The sequence below is a fragment of the Drosophila mauritiana genome, chromosome 3L (genome assembly GCF_004382145.1).
Source record: "Drosophila mauritiana strain mau12 chromosome 3L, ASM438214v1, whole genome shotgun sequence".
NCBI classification, from domain to species: Eukaryota; Metazoa; Arthropoda; class Insecta; order Diptera; family Drosophilidae; genus Drosophila; species Drosophila mauritiana.
The window spans coordinates 2,174,040-2,188,297 of NC_046669.1; the positions used below are offsets into that span (position 1 = coordinate 2,174,040).

General features: G+C 49.6%; 3 protein-coding genes across 8 annotated transcripts; all 3 read left to right on the forward strand.

The window, feature by feature from the left end:
* Positions 1 to 63: 63 nt before the first annotated feature.
* Positions 64 to 5,333, forward strand: LOC117140447 (adenylyl cyclase X E). Of its 2 annotated transcripts, XM_033303372.1 has the most exons (11): positions 64 to 203; positions 716 to 1,539; positions 1,594 to 1,875; positions 2,368 to 2,653; positions 2,719 to 2,894; positions 2,959 to 3,174; positions 3,230 to 3,554; positions 3,615 to 3,883; positions 3,944 to 4,038; positions 4,104 to 4,255; positions 4,511 to 5,333. In XM_033303372.1, the coding sequence occupies exons 1-11, from the start codon at positions 81 to 83 to the stop codon at positions 5,249 to 5,251; spliced, it is 3,489 nt and encodes a 1,162-aa protein (XP_033159263.1). In that variant the 5' UTR covers positions 64 to 80; the 3' UTR covers positions 5,252 to 5,333. The 2 variants fall into 2 exon arrangements, with proteins under 2 accessions (XP_033159263.1, XP_033159264.1); XM_033303373.1 differs by lacking the exons at positions 2,959 to 3,174; positions 3,230 to 3,554; positions 3,615 to 3,883; ... (1 more) ...; positions 4,104 to 4,255; positions 4,511 to 5,333 and having other exon boundaries at positions 2,713 to 2,796.
* Positions 5,334 to 6,068: 735 nt separating this feature from the next.
* LOC117141759 (adenylyl cyclase X E) lies at positions 6,069 to 10,134 on the forward strand. Of its 4 annotated transcripts, none has more exons than XM_033305382.1 (12): positions 6,069 to 6,187; positions 6,243 to 6,383; positions 6,440 to 6,590; positions 6,650 to 6,987; positions 7,039 to 7,169; positions 7,232 to 8,173; positions 8,238 to 8,484; positions 8,538 to 8,627; positions 8,689 to 8,957; positions 9,013 to 9,416; positions 9,476 to 9,679; positions 9,732 to 10,134. In XM_033305382.1, the coding sequence occupies exons 1-12, from the start codon at positions 6,107 to 6,109 to the stop codon at positions 10,067 to 10,069; spliced, it is 3,336 nt and encodes a 1,111-aa protein (XP_033161273.1). In that variant the 5' UTR covers positions 6,069 to 6,106; the 3' UTR covers positions 10,070 to 10,134. The 4 variants fall into 4 exon arrangements, with proteins under 4 accessions (XP_033161273.1, XP_033161275.1, XP_033161276.1 ...); XM_033305384.1 differs by having other exon boundaries at positions 8,238 to 8,481; XM_033305385.1 differs by lacking the exon at positions 9,732 to 10,134 and having other exon boundaries at positions 9,499 to 9,540.
* Positions 10,116 to 14,258, forward strand: LOC117141758 (adenylyl cyclase X E). 2 transcript variants are annotated; one of them, XM_033305381.1, is made up of 12 exons: positions 10,172 to 10,261; positions 10,310 to 10,450; positions 10,502 to 10,646; positions 10,703 to 11,052; positions 11,115 to 11,248; positions 11,300 to 12,235; positions 12,291 to 12,537; positions 12,590 to 12,679; positions 12,733 to 13,001; positions 13,052 to 13,461; positions 13,518 to 13,718; positions 13,770 to 14,258. In XM_033305381.1, the coding sequence occupies exons 1-12, from the start codon at positions 10,172 to 10,174 to the stop codon at positions 14,249 to 14,251; spliced, it is 3,495 nt and encodes a 1,164-aa protein (XP_033161272.1). In that variant the 3' UTR covers positions 14,252 to 14,258. The 2 variants fall into 2 exon arrangements, 1 of the variants encoding a protein (XP_033161272.1); XR_004459503.1 differs by lacking the exons at positions 13,052 to 13,461; positions 13,518 to 13,718; positions 13,770 to 14,258 and having other exon boundaries at positions 10,116 to 10,261; positions 12,606 to 12,679; positions 12,733 to 12,819.

Here is a 14,258-nt window from a genome sequence, read left to right on the forward strand (position 1 = left end):
CTCCGAAAATGAGCCCGCCACACTGATCCTCTGATCCCATCCACCCAATCCAATCTGAACCGAGCTGAACTGGCGCCATCATGGACTCCTACTTCGACTCGGCCATCGAGTACAATCGGTCCAACCCCATCAGCCTGGCCAGGACCAGCAGCCAGGCCCAAACCGTGCAGAACGAGAAGAACTGGGAGTGGTCGTACCTTGTGGTGAGTGCTCCGTCTGAAGGATGCGTCGAAAACATCCAGCACTGCAGTGGTGGAAAGTTTTATTTATAAAATCTGAGTTTACCCAATTGCAACCGAATGCAAAGTTCCTGCGCTTTATAGATCGTGAATAGGTAGTGATTCACCTTTGCATATGTAGTAATAACCTTATTTACTGAACTGAAAACTTGTGCAAATTATTTCTACTTGAAATATAGTATTTTCTCGAGCGTCCAGTCGATGAGGAAATCTCTATTTAGGTTAATGATGTTAGACAAGTATAAATGGCACAACGTTAGCAACAAACTTAATCTTAGTCTGTACGAAAGGCACTTAAAATGTGTAGGTGTGTCGTTTTAGGTTTAGCCAAAGTAAAATGTGTAACGTAAAAACTAGTCTACTGTTGGATTGAAAGCCAGGCACAACGTTTACCAATGTACTTGATACCTTCTGGCGGTTCTTATTTCCATATGTCACAATTTTGACTAATACCTCGAACCACTCAAATCCCACAGAGAAAATGTCGCAACCTGGAGCTGGAGGACTCGTACGACTTCTACATGCGTCGCCTGCGCGTCGGCTATCTGTCGCTGTTCATCTTCATCCACGTGGCGGTGACCGTGATCCACACGCTGCTGCTGCTGACCACGCCGGAGATCAAGTACGTGTACGTGGACATGGTGGCCTACATGTGCTCCGGCCTGGTCATCTGGGTGGTGCTGGGCGTGAACTTCCGCAGCGAGCTGGTGAGCAAGCACGGCTGGGTGGTCTACGTCACCTCCTGGCTGGCGGTGTGTGTGATGGTCCTGATGGACATCGGGCTGAATGTCTACCACGCCACCAGCCACAACGACATCCTGAATCCGATCTACGATGCGTACACGCTGTACGCCATATACATGTTCATGCCGGTGCCGTACCTGCTGCAGCCCTTTGTCCTGGGATCGGCAGTCACCTTTTGCTACATCATTAACTACAGCTTCGTGATCACCGCCAAGGATGACAACCAGATGCACAGCATTCTGAACGAGGCCATATACCTGAGCTGTGTCAACCTCCTGGGCATTTTCTTTCGCCTGATGAGGGACATAGCGCTACGCACCACCTTCCTCGATCGGCGGCAGTATGTGGAGGAGAACCTCCTGTTGCGCTATGCCAGGGATCAGGAGCGGAGTCTCTTGCTGAGCATCCTGCCTGCCCAGATCGCCGATCGGCTGCAGGAGGATGTGAAGAACCGCATCGAGCGGTCCAAGCAGCAGCACCAGCAGCAGTCGCAGGTGGATCTGCGCAGGAGTGCAGATAGCCAGACCCTCAAGAGGTGGCGACAACCGGACCATGGGTGAGTTGGAGGTTCCCAGTTTAAATGTATTATAATAATCTTGCCGTTCTCCAGCACCCTCTTCATTGAGCCCCACGATGATGTCACCGTCCTCTACGCGGATGTGGTCAACTACACCCACTTGACCACCACCCTGGATGTGAAGAAGCTAGTGGAGGCTCTGCACGATCTCTTCGTGCGTTTCGACATCGCCAGCGAGGAGTACAACGTGCTGAGGATCAAATTTCTGGGCGACTGCTACTACTGCGTGGCTGGGCTGGCCAATCCCAATCCGGATCACGCCAAGTGCTGCGTGGATCTGGGACTGCGGATGATCAAGGACATCCGAGATGTCAGGTGGGCACAGCTTCATGCTAAGCGTTGTTAAAATATGTATGTCATTAGCCGTGTTGTGATTAGTCAGCACTGATAGCGCGCATTTCATGCGGCCGGATAAAAGCTGTGATTACTGATATCGATTAGGAGGGAACTGTTCAATCGAATCTATCATAATGGAATTAAAGGAATGTGAGCTGTTAAGTATTCGGCATATATTTGTTTTACACTCAACCAGCGAAATGGTATTCCTTCTTCCTTTTTTCCAAATTTAACCATTTCAACTGGAATTGCGTGCTGCAATGAACGTGATGTCATAATTGACCCACGTACTTTAACACTTTACCAAACCTGATAAGGCATACAAATTCAAATGGAAACCTAGTACCCAAAAGCAGCCCTATTAAATTGAGCAATAAAAGTCGTTTCTTTGCTTGCTAATAGTTATTTATTATGTGTTTTTGTGCAAAGCAAAAGTATATCCATGCTATCTTTATTTTACTTTCCCCTTAGGGAGAAGCGCCATCTGAATATCGACATGCGAATCGGCGTCCACTCGGGAGACGTCCTCTCCGGCGTAATTGGAGCCGCCAAGTGGCAGTTTGACATATGGTCGAAGGACGTGGATATCGCCAATCGACTGGAGGCCACTGGAGCCACAGGACGAGTTCATGTGAGCCAGAAGACCCTGTCCCTGCTGGATGGCGAGTACTTCTTCGAGGACGGCACCGAGAAGGCTCGAGAGGATCCGGTGCTGCAGAAGCACGGCATTCGCACCTTCCTTATCAAGTCACTGCGCGTGAGTATTCCCCGAACGGCCCTGCGTTCCTCGCCAGCACCATTATCTCGAACCGAAAGTTGTAGGCCCCCATGCATGACCCGCGTCGCAGGATGAGGGAGCGGCAGGTGAAGAAGCTGAGCGAGGCCAGCAAAGCCAACTTTATGCACAACTCCACGCTCCACCAGTACAACCAGGTGCGCAACCAGGCCAAGCTGGAGATGTGTCGCGAGCTGGACAAGATGCCCATCGGCAGGATACAGTGAGTAGTCCCAGTGAGCAAGCCCTGAAATGTAATGCAATGCTAAAGGGCGTCCTTCTTCCAGGCTCACCAAAGTCTTCCGGCGGAGCACTCGGCTCACCCAGGACGAAATCGAAGAGGAGACCTTTCGACGCAACATCAGCTCTTGCTGTCTGTTCTTCCGCATCCGCAACTGGGAGTTCCAGTACATGAAGGAGCCGGATGTGATGCTCAAGTACAGCATTGCTTTGGCTTGGGTCATCTACATGGGTCTGCTGACCATCCAGCTGCTGAGCAAGGAGTAAGTGATGGCTGTCCTTAGTCAACTAGTTATTTACCTTCGATGTCCACTTCAGTGCTCGCTATCACTACTGGTACATAGATGGCACCACGATTATCCTGCTCACCATGCTGCTGATCGTGTCCTGGTACAAGAAGCTCTGGATCATGTACATGTCCGATGCGGATGTGTCCTCGCCGAACGGCCGGCTCAGTGGCTTCTTCTTCCGCATGTCGGATGAGATGCAGCGCAACGTGGTCATCCGGGTGGTGATGTACTTCCTGATCATCTTCTCCTACTGCGCGGTGGCCATCATGCAAGTGGTGGGATGCAGCAGCGACGAGGACTACGCGGATCTGGAGCCGAGCTACGACGAGCGGGTGCAGTGCTTTCATCCTTGGGTGGGAGAGCCCCAGATTCTGTGATGAAAAGTTTAATTACACAAACTACCTTCTCTGCAGATACTCACCAACTGCATGACGCTGGTAATTGGCATGTCCTTTCTCTTCACGAGGATACCCTTCATCATCAAGTCCTGCTTCTCCGCTTTGATAATGATCGGCTACGCGGTGTTGGTGGTGTCCGAGTTCAACTTCATCTACGCCAACAGCCCATCCACCAATGTCAACTTCAACGCCAAGTACTCGCACATCCTGCTGATGATCATAACGTTCGGCATTTTCCACCTGATGGAGCGGCAGACGGAGTTCATTGCCAAAGTGGATTACAAGTAAGTACAGTGAACTTACCTCTTACGAGGATTGCTACTCACACACAAATTATTTGGCAGCTGGAAACGGCAGCTAATTAAGAAGCAGGAGGACGCCCTCATCACCAATGACACCATCAAAGTGCTCCTCACCAATATTCTGCCCACACATGTTGGTAAGTTCGCCAAATGGCCAGCTGGTGTCCACCCACACTAACTCCAAACTAATCCGTCCATCCAGCCGACTTCTATCTGTCGAACCAACTGCAGAACGAGCTCTACTACGAGGAGTACGACAATGTGGCCGTGATGTTCGCCTCGATCAAAAACTTCGACACCGACAAGATCGGACTGCGGGTGCTCAATGAGATTATCTGCGACTTTGACGATGTGGTGAGTAGTCTGGCATCATTTTCCGTGAATCCCCCCTAGAAATAGTACCTAAATTTAGGCACTTCGTAACGCAGCATAGCAATCTTATCGAATCGTAATGGAACGAAGTGCGTCTTCAATTAGATAGCAGTGACATTCTTTGGAGATAAACTACACTCTTGGCTATTGAAGGGAAGCCTTCACCATATTCATAACTAAATAGAAAGGAAGAATTTTAAATAAATCTAATTGAAGTATCCGCTTGTCCACTTCCAGTTGAACAAGTACTCGCAGAGTCTGCGCGTGGAGAAGATCAAGGTGGCCAACTGGACGTACATGGCGGCCTGCGGGCTGGACGTCTCTCGTTCGGAGCAGGTGAACGCCCCGCAGATGAAGTTCCGCAACGTTTCGCTCATGCCCAACGGGCGCAGGAGTCGCTACGACGGAGGACGCAGCTCCAATGCGGACGGAGTGCAGCGGGTGCCGTACGGAAACGGCAGCAACATTGCCCTGGATCTCGACTTGGAGCGGGGTCAGTACGAGGGCAACGTGATCACCAGCGGGCCGCGCATCAGCAGCACCCACAACGGGAGCAGCAGCAACGAGGTGGTGCGCGTGATGGCCGAGTTCGCCCTGGACCTGATGCGCACCATGCGCCGCTTCAACACGGAGAACATGCAGACGGAGTACGAGGGCAGCACCGACTACGGCATGCTGAGGATCGGCATCTCGCACGGCAGGGCCATGGCCGGGGTGGTGGGCATCTCGAAGCCCCACTACGACATCTGGGGCAATCCCGTGAACATGGCCTCGCGCATGGACTCCACCGGCGTGCCCGGCCAGATCCAGGTCACCGAGAACACGGCGCTCAAGCTGCGCGAGTTCAACATTCAGTGCAACTACCGTGGCATGACCTTCGTCAAGGGGCGTGGCAACATACCCACCTACATCATCGGCACCGACAGGGATTACCAGTTCCTGCCACATCGCCCGCCCGCGGCAACCAAAGAAGACTAGCTGAAATTTACCAGAGATTAGATTTAGGGCATGCATGTATATAAATATATATAATAGGCTTAGGGTAGTTGCAAATAAAAATAAAAACTGTAATTCGAACTAAACTTGCATTCTGAATTTCCAATTTATTGATTATGAATACAAAAATAGATACGGTGGCTTTGTGCCAAAAGTCAATCAAATCGCACACAACTGGGGGACTGCCGTTTACAATACCAGGTGAACAGCAACTCGAGGAGGTGACCATTGATGTTCCCAGCATCCTTGTTCTACAGATTATGATCGCTTGTTGCAGCAAATCTGGAAAAGTGCTCACTTGTGGGCAATTTGGTCGGGCAAATTGGGAGATTTTTCGATTTAAGTACCAGGCAAACAGAAATCGCAGAAGGTGACCCATTGATTCCTAACAGAAGCTTGCTATAGATTATGTTTGCTTGGTGTTAAAAGCCACGAATGTCCCACGAAGCGTCTCAGTTGCGGCCAATTTGGTCGGGCAAAATCGAAGAAATTCCGTTTCCGCGTACCAGGCGAACAGAAATCTGCAGCAGGTGGCTGGTCAAAATGCTCATGATGCTTAATATTTAATTGCATACTTTTGGGCTGCAACTAGCCGCGGCCTAAAGTGCGCAGTGTGACCGTATTTTTTGAATTTTTCTCACCAAGCCCAAAAGTATGCAACAGATTTGGCTGATATTTAAATACGTTTGCCCCGCGCTTTATTTGAATTTCAAATGTGTACCGTTATAACGGCCAAAAAAGTAAAAGTAACAAAAAATTAACAACTCTGTTTATTTTATGTCATAACTTTATTAAAGAACACAATCTGTTTACAATTTTGACTTATACACTGGCGAAATGGATCCGGCCTACAGCGAAAATGTAGTGGACTACCGCTCGCTGGGCAACATGCCGGGCTACGAGTGGAAACTCCTGCGGGTATGCAAAGTCGCGAGAATAGCTTTCCATGTGTCCAAGTACCATTCAATTGCAGTACAAGTGCCGCGAGTTGCGTCTGGAAGGCGTTTACCATCGGCACTGTCACCTGGTTTCGGTGGCCGTTGTGACCCAACTTATTATCGTCATCGAAATTTTGATGCTCATCCATGTGATTCTGCTGTTCAGCGTGGTTAAGGTGGGAAAAATACACCAAAAGCATGGCTTTCAATAACTGGGTTTCCTCCGCTGCAGGACATTGATTTTCTCAATGTGCTTCCCTATTTAGCGGTCATGTTACTCACTCCATCTATTCTGATGCCCAGCAGGGAGCCCAACGTCGAGCAGTACGAAGCCATTGCCATTTTGGTCAGCTGTTTAATGGCCCTGCTTCTGACTGCGATGGGTTTGTAATTTTTGCGCCACTCGTATCCAAGGTTCACACTGAGATCTCATCCATTTCAGACTTGATACTGCCCATCTGTTACCACAGGCCCTTTACCCTGGTGCCAGGTTACGATCACGTTGTGATTGTCCTGGTCTATCTGATGTTTCCAATAGCCTTTGTGGAAAACGGCAGGGCTTACTTTTTGGGCCTGGCCGTTTCTTTGTTTTACTTTGGCTACATGGTGTTGATAGACAAGATCAGCACGCTGGATAAAGTGTGGGAGCTGACGGCCTATGGGGCGTACCTGTTCTTCCTAAACGTGCTGTGCATGTTCCTTTCCAGATTCCAGGAGTACAACATGAGGAACGGAATTCTGAGTCGTTACCAGGTGGTGTACCAGAACTTGGTGTTTCAAGTGAGTAGAGATAAGTTTATACGTACTAGTTACCTTATATTACTTATTTAGTTGGCTATGAAAGAGGAAAAGGCTCTACTGGACTCAATTATACCGGTAACGCTGGCGAGATCCTTGCAAGACGCCATCGCCAGTCACATCGAAGAGGATCCGTCTAATTTAATTCCCTTCACGAAAACACGGTGAGTTATACACATTAAAAGATAGCTGAATGAAAGCAGTTAAAGCAGTTGATTGCCCACAGACATCTCTTTATGGAGCCCCATCCGGAAGTATCTATTCTAGAAGCGGATATGGTTGACTTTACGAGTCTGACCACCACCATGGAAGTTTCGGAACTTGTGGCCATCTTGCACGAGTTGTTCGTTAGCTTCGACTTGGCTGCCAACCACAACAGGGCCACCCGTATTAAGTTCCTGGGCGATTCGTACACCTGCGTCACGGGGATTCCCAGCTACTTTCCTACCCACGCCAACGCCTGCGTGAACCAGGCTCTGGACATGATTGAGATAAGCCGAGAAGTCAGCAAGCGACGAAACAAGAAGATCGACCTTCGGATCGGCGTGCACTCGGGGGAGATACTCGCTGGGATCATTGGGCTGACCAAGTGGCAGTTCGACATTTGGTCGAAGGACGTCGACATCACCAATCGGCTGGAGTCAAGCGGGCTTCCTGGAATGGTGCACATCTCTAGCCGCACACTGGGCCTGCTGGACAATCACTACGTGTTTGAGAAGGGTACTGATACGGCCAAGCTAGATCCTCTCCTGCAGCGATCTAATCTAAGTACCTACCTGATAAGAAGTCGTCTTCCGAATTTCGAGGACGCCGATGACATGGAGGACGACAATTTCTCGCTGAACGACTATCGTTTCAGCTTCAGTTTCAGTGAGGACTACGAGGACATCCAGGTGAAGGCGCAGCGCGACATGATCCTCGAGGTGGAACACATGCCGGTGAACCGAGTCCAGGCGTGCAAGATCAGACGGCCTATGCACCGAATAGCTAAGGAGGACATCAACGAGGAGTATCGATTCAATCTCGAATCGTACTACCTCTTCACCACTTTCCGCAGCTGGAAGATGGAGTGGTCCTTTAGCAAAATGCGGGACCTTTTAATGAAGTACAGCCTGGGGATGATGGTCTTCGCTGGAGCCACTATCATAGCTATGGACCTACTCGTTAAGTGAGTTTTAAGTGTTACTTTAACTGCCCATCTGCTCCGTTCTTGCTGCTTTATTTGTTTTCAGGAGTGAAGCGATGGACTATACCATGTTATTAAGCCTGTTTCTGATAATCCTCTTGCCACTCCTGCTGGCGTCCTATAAAAAACTTTGGCTACGAGGTCGCCGACTCTCGCCCATAACGCAGCCCACCTTCTTCCTGAGTCGTTGGATCATCAAGGCCTCCGATCTGATCGAGAAGTCGGTGTTCGTTCGAATACCACTGGCCATTATGGTGCTGTTCCTGCTTTATGTAATGTCCTCGGAAACAGTGGTGAGTCGCTTTCGTACCTCTGAGTTCCATAAGTGACTGATTTGCTACCATAGTTCTCCTGCGATATTGCCAGGCTCGAGCTGGAAATTATAAATTCCGAGCTGCATAACTTGAGGCCCCAGATGTTATGCTTCATGCCTTGGGTTGGTATCTCGAATTAGGAGCGAACAGCTTTTTCAAACCCAGTTCACATTATCCCACTAGGGAGTGACTTATGCAGTAATCATCGTGCTCAGCCTCATGTTGGTCATCATTGGCATTCCGCTGATCATAAAGCTGGGAGTGGGTCTGGCCATCCTCGGCTGCCACGTGATCACGGTCCATGCCTACTACGGATTCGCCTTTGAGCGGTCCCAAACCACCGATATAGGCGTGTCATCGAGCCTTGCCCACTCCTGGTACCTGCTTGCCTTCTTCATCCTGGTAGTGGTTCGCGAAGGCTACCTCAACTACATCCTGAAGGCGAGCTACTTGTTAGTTAGTTAGTTGTTTAGTTCGTTAGTTCATATACTTACCTACTTTACTCAGCATGAGCATGTGTTTCGAGAAGAAGCACGAGCTGACCAAGGTCAAAACCCGAACCATCAAGATCATCATGGCCAACATTCTGCCCACCCATGTGGCGGAGGTGTTCAAGGTGCGTCGGCGCAGCGATCAACTGTACTACGAGAACTTCTCCCAGGTCGCCGTGATGTTCGCCACCATCGAGAACTACGAGGCGGATAAGTTGGGACTGCGGGCTCTCCACGAGATGATCTGCTACTTCGACGAACTCTTGGTTAACTACCAAGCCTGGTACAAAATCGAGAAGATCAAGGTGATGGGCTGGACATACTTAGCGGCCTGCGGCCTGGACGTGGATCACTACACGGACTTCTCGGTCAGCGTTCCCGTCTCCACCAAACGGGAGTCCGATAAACTTCAGAAATCCGGTTTGTCTATTTGCAATATTATTTCATTCACCATTAAGGTCTCATAATTGCATTCCTAGGATCTGTTCGCTTCGCCCCAAAGGATGATGATGAGATAATGATCAAGGATCTGCACCCCACACAGGCAACTACGAACGAGGACGATAATACAGTCCTGGTCATGACTGAATTCGCTTTGAACTTACTCCGCATCATGCGAGATATCCGTTCCAAGGGAATTTTCTTTGAAAAGGATTCCAAATTAACTGGCAGCTTGAAGATTGGTGAGTTCAATCAATATTTCGTCTGCGACTCTAACGTGCCTCCCGATCTCAGGTATCGCACATGGACCTGCGATGGCCGGCGTTGTGGGACTCTCCAAGCCGCACTACGACATCTGGGGACACACTGTCAACATGGCCTCCCGGATGACATCCACGGGAGTGATGGATGGCATTCACGTGACCGAAAGCACTGCGAACGTTCTGCGCGACTTTAACATTCGCTGCACCTATCGAGGGATGACCTTTGTGAAAGGAGTGGGCCAAGTGCCCACCTACCTTGTCGACCTGGACGAGAATCTACACTTCCAACAGCATAGCCCAGATAACGATTCGCACAAGGGCAGCAAAGTCTCCGTGCACTGGTTGGATGAAAAAAGAACTGAAAGATAGAAATATTGTGGTGTACTTATCGTTTTTTTTTGCTTGAGAAATAAGTCATAGTATAAATATAGTAAACTCAAATAGTTCTCCCCAAACATTTTTTTAGTCGAAATGGATAACGATAACCCGTATTACCAGGAAGACGTGGTTGCCTACCGCTCGCTGAGCACCGTAAAGGACTTGGAATGGCGGCACTTGAAGGTAGACCAGGATCTCCGGCTTACCCACTTAAATTGTTACCAATTTCAGAACAAGTGTCAGAATCTCCGCCTGGAATTGGCCTGCTCTCGCCTTCGGGAGCTGGCCCTGATGTCGAATGTGGTTCAGATTATTTGGCATGTGGAACTATTGATGGTAGCTCACGTGATTCTGCTGCTAGTCCTAGTCAAGGTAGCCCCATCTGATATAGTATCCTGCGTAAGACTACACCGATTCCCATAGGATGTTATACTGGCGACCATGGTACCCTACTTTGCGATTATGCTTTTCAGTCCCTTCATTATGCTTTTGAGCATGCAGAAGAACGTTGGGATGATTACTAATACGCTCATCTCATGGCTGATGGCACTTTTTCTAACCTCTATGGGTAAGCTGGTTGGTACATCCTAGTCCTACCACTTCTAACTACGTCTACGCTTGCAGACCTCTTTTCTGACCTCCTGGGTACCATCTATAGTGGTGCAGCGTATCCCACTGTGCCTTGCTACGACCACGTAGTCCTGGTCAGTGTGTACATGACTCTACCCATCGCATTCTACCACGGAAGCTCAGTATACGTCCTGGGAATGGTTGTATCCATAGTTTATATCGGCTACGCTTTCTATATGCAGTATCTCAATGATCAAATTTCCTTTTACCTAATCTCCTCCTATGCCATATACCTCCTTACCCTCAACCTGATCTTTTCATTTTTCACTATAATCAGAGACTACGGACTTAGGCGAGCAATACTTAGCCGCTACCAGTTGGTATACCAAAATATTGTCTATCAGGTTCGCCATCCAGCCTTTTTATTTTCAAGTGATTCGTATACAAGAACTCATCTTTTCCCCAGCTGGTAATGAAGAAGGAGAATGGCTTGTTAGAGTCGATTTTACCACGCAAAATGATTCGCACATTGCAGGAGGAAATCTGCAGCCGAATCGAGGATCAGGATAGGAACTTCACTCCTCCTAAGGCGGGATTACGGTGCGTATGCGCGATGTCCTAAAATGCATTTATTTCTAGTTTTAATTGTAGGAAACTGTTCTTGGAACCCTACCCGGATGTTTCCATTTTGGTAGCAGACATGGTGAACTACACGCATCTGACCACCACTCTGGAGGCCCCGCAACTGGTGGAGATTCTGCACGACCTGTTTGTGAACTTTGACCTGGCTGCCAATCGCAACAGAGCAATGCGGATCAAGTTCCTGGGAGATTCCTATAACTGCGTGGCGGGCATCCCGAACTACTTTCCCGCACACGCCTCCTGCTGCGTCGACCAGGCGCTGGAGATGATCCATATCACGCAGGGCGTGAGTAGCCGGCGCGAGCTGGACATCAACCTTCGAATTGGTGTGCACTCGGGTGAGGTGTTTGCAGGAATCATTGGGCACACGAAATGGCAGTTTGACATCTGGTCCAAGGACGTGGACATCACCAATCGGCTGGAGACGTCCGGGCTGCCGGGACTGGTGCACGTCTCCCAACGGACCCTGAGCATGCTGGACGAGCACTATATATTCAGAGAGGGCACCGAGGCAGCCAAGAATGATCCCATCCTGCAGCAAGCGGGGATCCGCACCTTCCTGGTCAGCAATCGACTTCCTGACGCAGTGGAGCCCGGCGAACTAGACGACGAATTGAGCAGCGCCTCCATAAACTCATGCCGCCTGAGCTATGGAGGATACTACGAGGAGATCCAGATCAAGGCGCAGCGCGAGATAATGAAGGAGGTGGATCAAATGGCGGTAGGGCACTGCTTCATAGAATGGAGACGGAGCAGCTCGATGAAGAAAAAGGACTTCAATGAGGAGTACCTGTTCAGCAACCAGATCCACCTCGTTCTGGGTGTGTTCCGCAGCTGGAAGAGGGAGTGGGAATTCCATAACCTGCCTGACCTCATGATGAAGTACACCATGCTCTTAGTTCTCTGTGCTGGAATGGCTATAATGAGTATTAACTTAATCGAAGAGTAAGACTCTGCTAGTTAGGCTGCCAAGTACCGCACTTTATCTCTCGATCCACAGAGCTACATACCCAGATCTTCTGGTCTTGCTCGGAATTCTTCTCGTACTGCTGATCCTGTGCATTCTGGCTGGATACAAGAAGCTTCGGCTGCAGTGGAAGAGACTAACGCCCATGTCGCAGCCCTCTTGTTTCCTGAGTCGCTGGTTTCTCAGGATTTCGGAAAGAATCGAGGACTCTCTGTTCGTAAGGGTTCCATTGACCATTTTGGTACTGCTCCTGCTCTACGTTATGTCCTCTCAAGCAGTGGTGAGTATTTATAATATGTGACCCAGAACAATGTTCTGCATTTCCTTTGCAGTTTTCCTGTGATGTAGCGAAACTGGAACTGAGTATTATCGAAGCCCACCTCCATAATGAGAAGTCGTATGCGGGATGCTTCGGTCCATGGGTTGGTTTCAATATAGAAAATTTTAAAAACTGGAAAACATCTCGTACTTCTAGACTGTCACTTACTGTGTGGTCATCGTGATCAGTCTTCTGTTTGTCGTCCCGGGATGTCCGCTGGCGATAAAGATACTCGCCGGCCTGCTAATCCTCGGACTTCATTTGGGCACCGTCCATTTATACTACGGGTTCGCCTTTGAGAGATCGGAGACCACTGATCTAGGACTGAAGTCGGACTACGCCCACACCTGGTATCTGGTGGCTCTCTTCATTGTTCTGGTGTTGCGGGAACGTCACGTCAACTACCTCCGGAAGTTTAACTACTTGTGAGTATGCGGAGATCTTTGGGAATCCCAATTCCCCATTCCCTTTTCAGCATGCGCGTTTGCTACGAGGAAGCCCACCAGCAAACTGATGAAAAGCTGCGCTCCATCAAGATCATTATGGCTAACATCCTGCCAACCCACGTGGCGCAGGTGTACAAAGTGCGCCGACCCCACGACCAGCTCTACTACGAGAACTTCTCTAAGGTGGCCGTGATGTTCGCCTCCATCGAGAACTTTAACGCCGACACGGCGGGCCTGCGGATCCTGCACGAGATCATCTGCTGCTTCGACGACCTCTTGGTTGACTACCAGACCAGGTACAAAATCGAAAAGATCAAGGTGATGGGTTGGACCTATTTGGTGGCCTGTGGCCTCGAAACGGACCACTACACGGACTTCTCCATCGACATTCCTGTCAAGCAACCGGAAGCGGATTCGGAAATGAGACGCAGATCCAGCGGTGACTATTTTCCATGACTAGATTAGAGTACAATTGTAGAAGTTACACCTATCTAGTTCTGACTGTCCACTTTGGGAGTACCGAGGACGACGAAATGAGCGGCGATAACGTGAGCCAGCCCTACGCCCACGTGCAGGATGTCGCCGTCTTGGTGATGACCGAGTTCGCTCTGGATTTACTTCGCATCATGCACGACATTCGGTACAACTACTTGTTCTCGGAGTACGACACATTCTTAACTGGGAGCTTGAAGATAGGTGGGCTGCATTAACTTCACCGTAATCCTAATCCATTCAATGATATCTCAGGCATCTCCCATGGATCCGTGATGGCCGGCGTTGTGGGACTCTCGAAACCACACTATGACATCTGGGGTCATACCGTCAATATGGCCTCCCGGATGTCCTCCACTGGATTGCTGGACAACATCCAAGTGACCCGGCACACGGCAAAGGTGCTGCGACAGTTTAACATCCGCTGCAACTACCGAGGGCACACGGAGGTGAAGGGAGTGGGCAAGGTGCCCACCTACCTGGTGGTCGTAGACCCGGATCTCACATTCCAAGATCACGACCAAGTGAGCATGAGTATAAAGGACTCAAAAAGCTGGGTCATCGACACTCTTTCACTGTCATTCACCCCGAGCTTCGTGCCCCCAAAGTCTTCCACTTCGGATGAAGAGGAGGCTGAAGGAGAGCTCGAGGAAAATGAATCTGAGGGCGATGAGCTGGAGGTGTCGATACATGAGCGCCAAAAGGGAGGCATCTTTCTGGCCGGGGACATTCATTAATTTACAC

What these genes read in the sequence shown, in the direction of transcription:
- LOC117140447 (XM_033303372.1), top strand. Translation starts at nt 81, where the DNA reads ATGGACTCCTACTTCGACTCGGCCATCGAGTACAATCGGTCCAACCCC. An exon ending in TGCAGTGCTTTCATCCTTGG is followed by an intron (nt 3,555 to 3,614) that starts GTGGGAGAGCCC and finishes CCTTCTCTGCAG; the next exon opens with ATACTCACCAACTGCATGAC. An exon ending in TATTCTGCCCACACATGTTG is followed by an intron (nt 4,039 to 4,103) that starts GTAAGTTCGCCA and finishes CCGTCCATCCAG; the next exon opens with CCGACTTCTATCTGTCGAAC.
- LOC117141759 (XM_033305382.1), top strand. Translation starts at nt 6,107, where the DNA reads ATGGATCCGGCCTACAGCGAAAATGTAGTGGACTACCGCTCGCTGGGC. An exon ending in ATTCCCTTCACGAAAACACG is followed by an intron (nt 7,170 to 7,231) that starts GTGAGTTATACA and finishes GATTGCCCACAG; the next exon opens with ACATCTCTTTATGGAGCCCC. An exon ending in GCTATGGACCTACTCGTTAA is followed by an intron (nt 8,174 to 8,237) that starts GTGAGTTTTAAG and finishes ATTTGTTTTCAG; the next exon opens with GAGTGAAGCGATGGACTATA.
- LOC117141758 (XM_033305381.1), top strand. Translation starts at nt 10,172, where the DNA reads ATGGATAACGATAACCCGTATTACCAGGAAGACGTGGTTGCCTACCGC. An exon ending in ACTTTTTCTAACCTCTATGG is followed by an intron (nt 10,647 to 10,702) that starts GTAAGCTGGTTG and finishes CTACGCTTGCAG; the next exon opens with ACCTCTTTTCTGACCTCCTG. An exon ending in AGTATTAACTTAATCGAAGA is followed by an intron (nt 12,236 to 12,290) that starts GTAAGACTCTGC and finishes CTCGATCCACAG; the next exon opens with AGCTACATACCCAGATCTTC.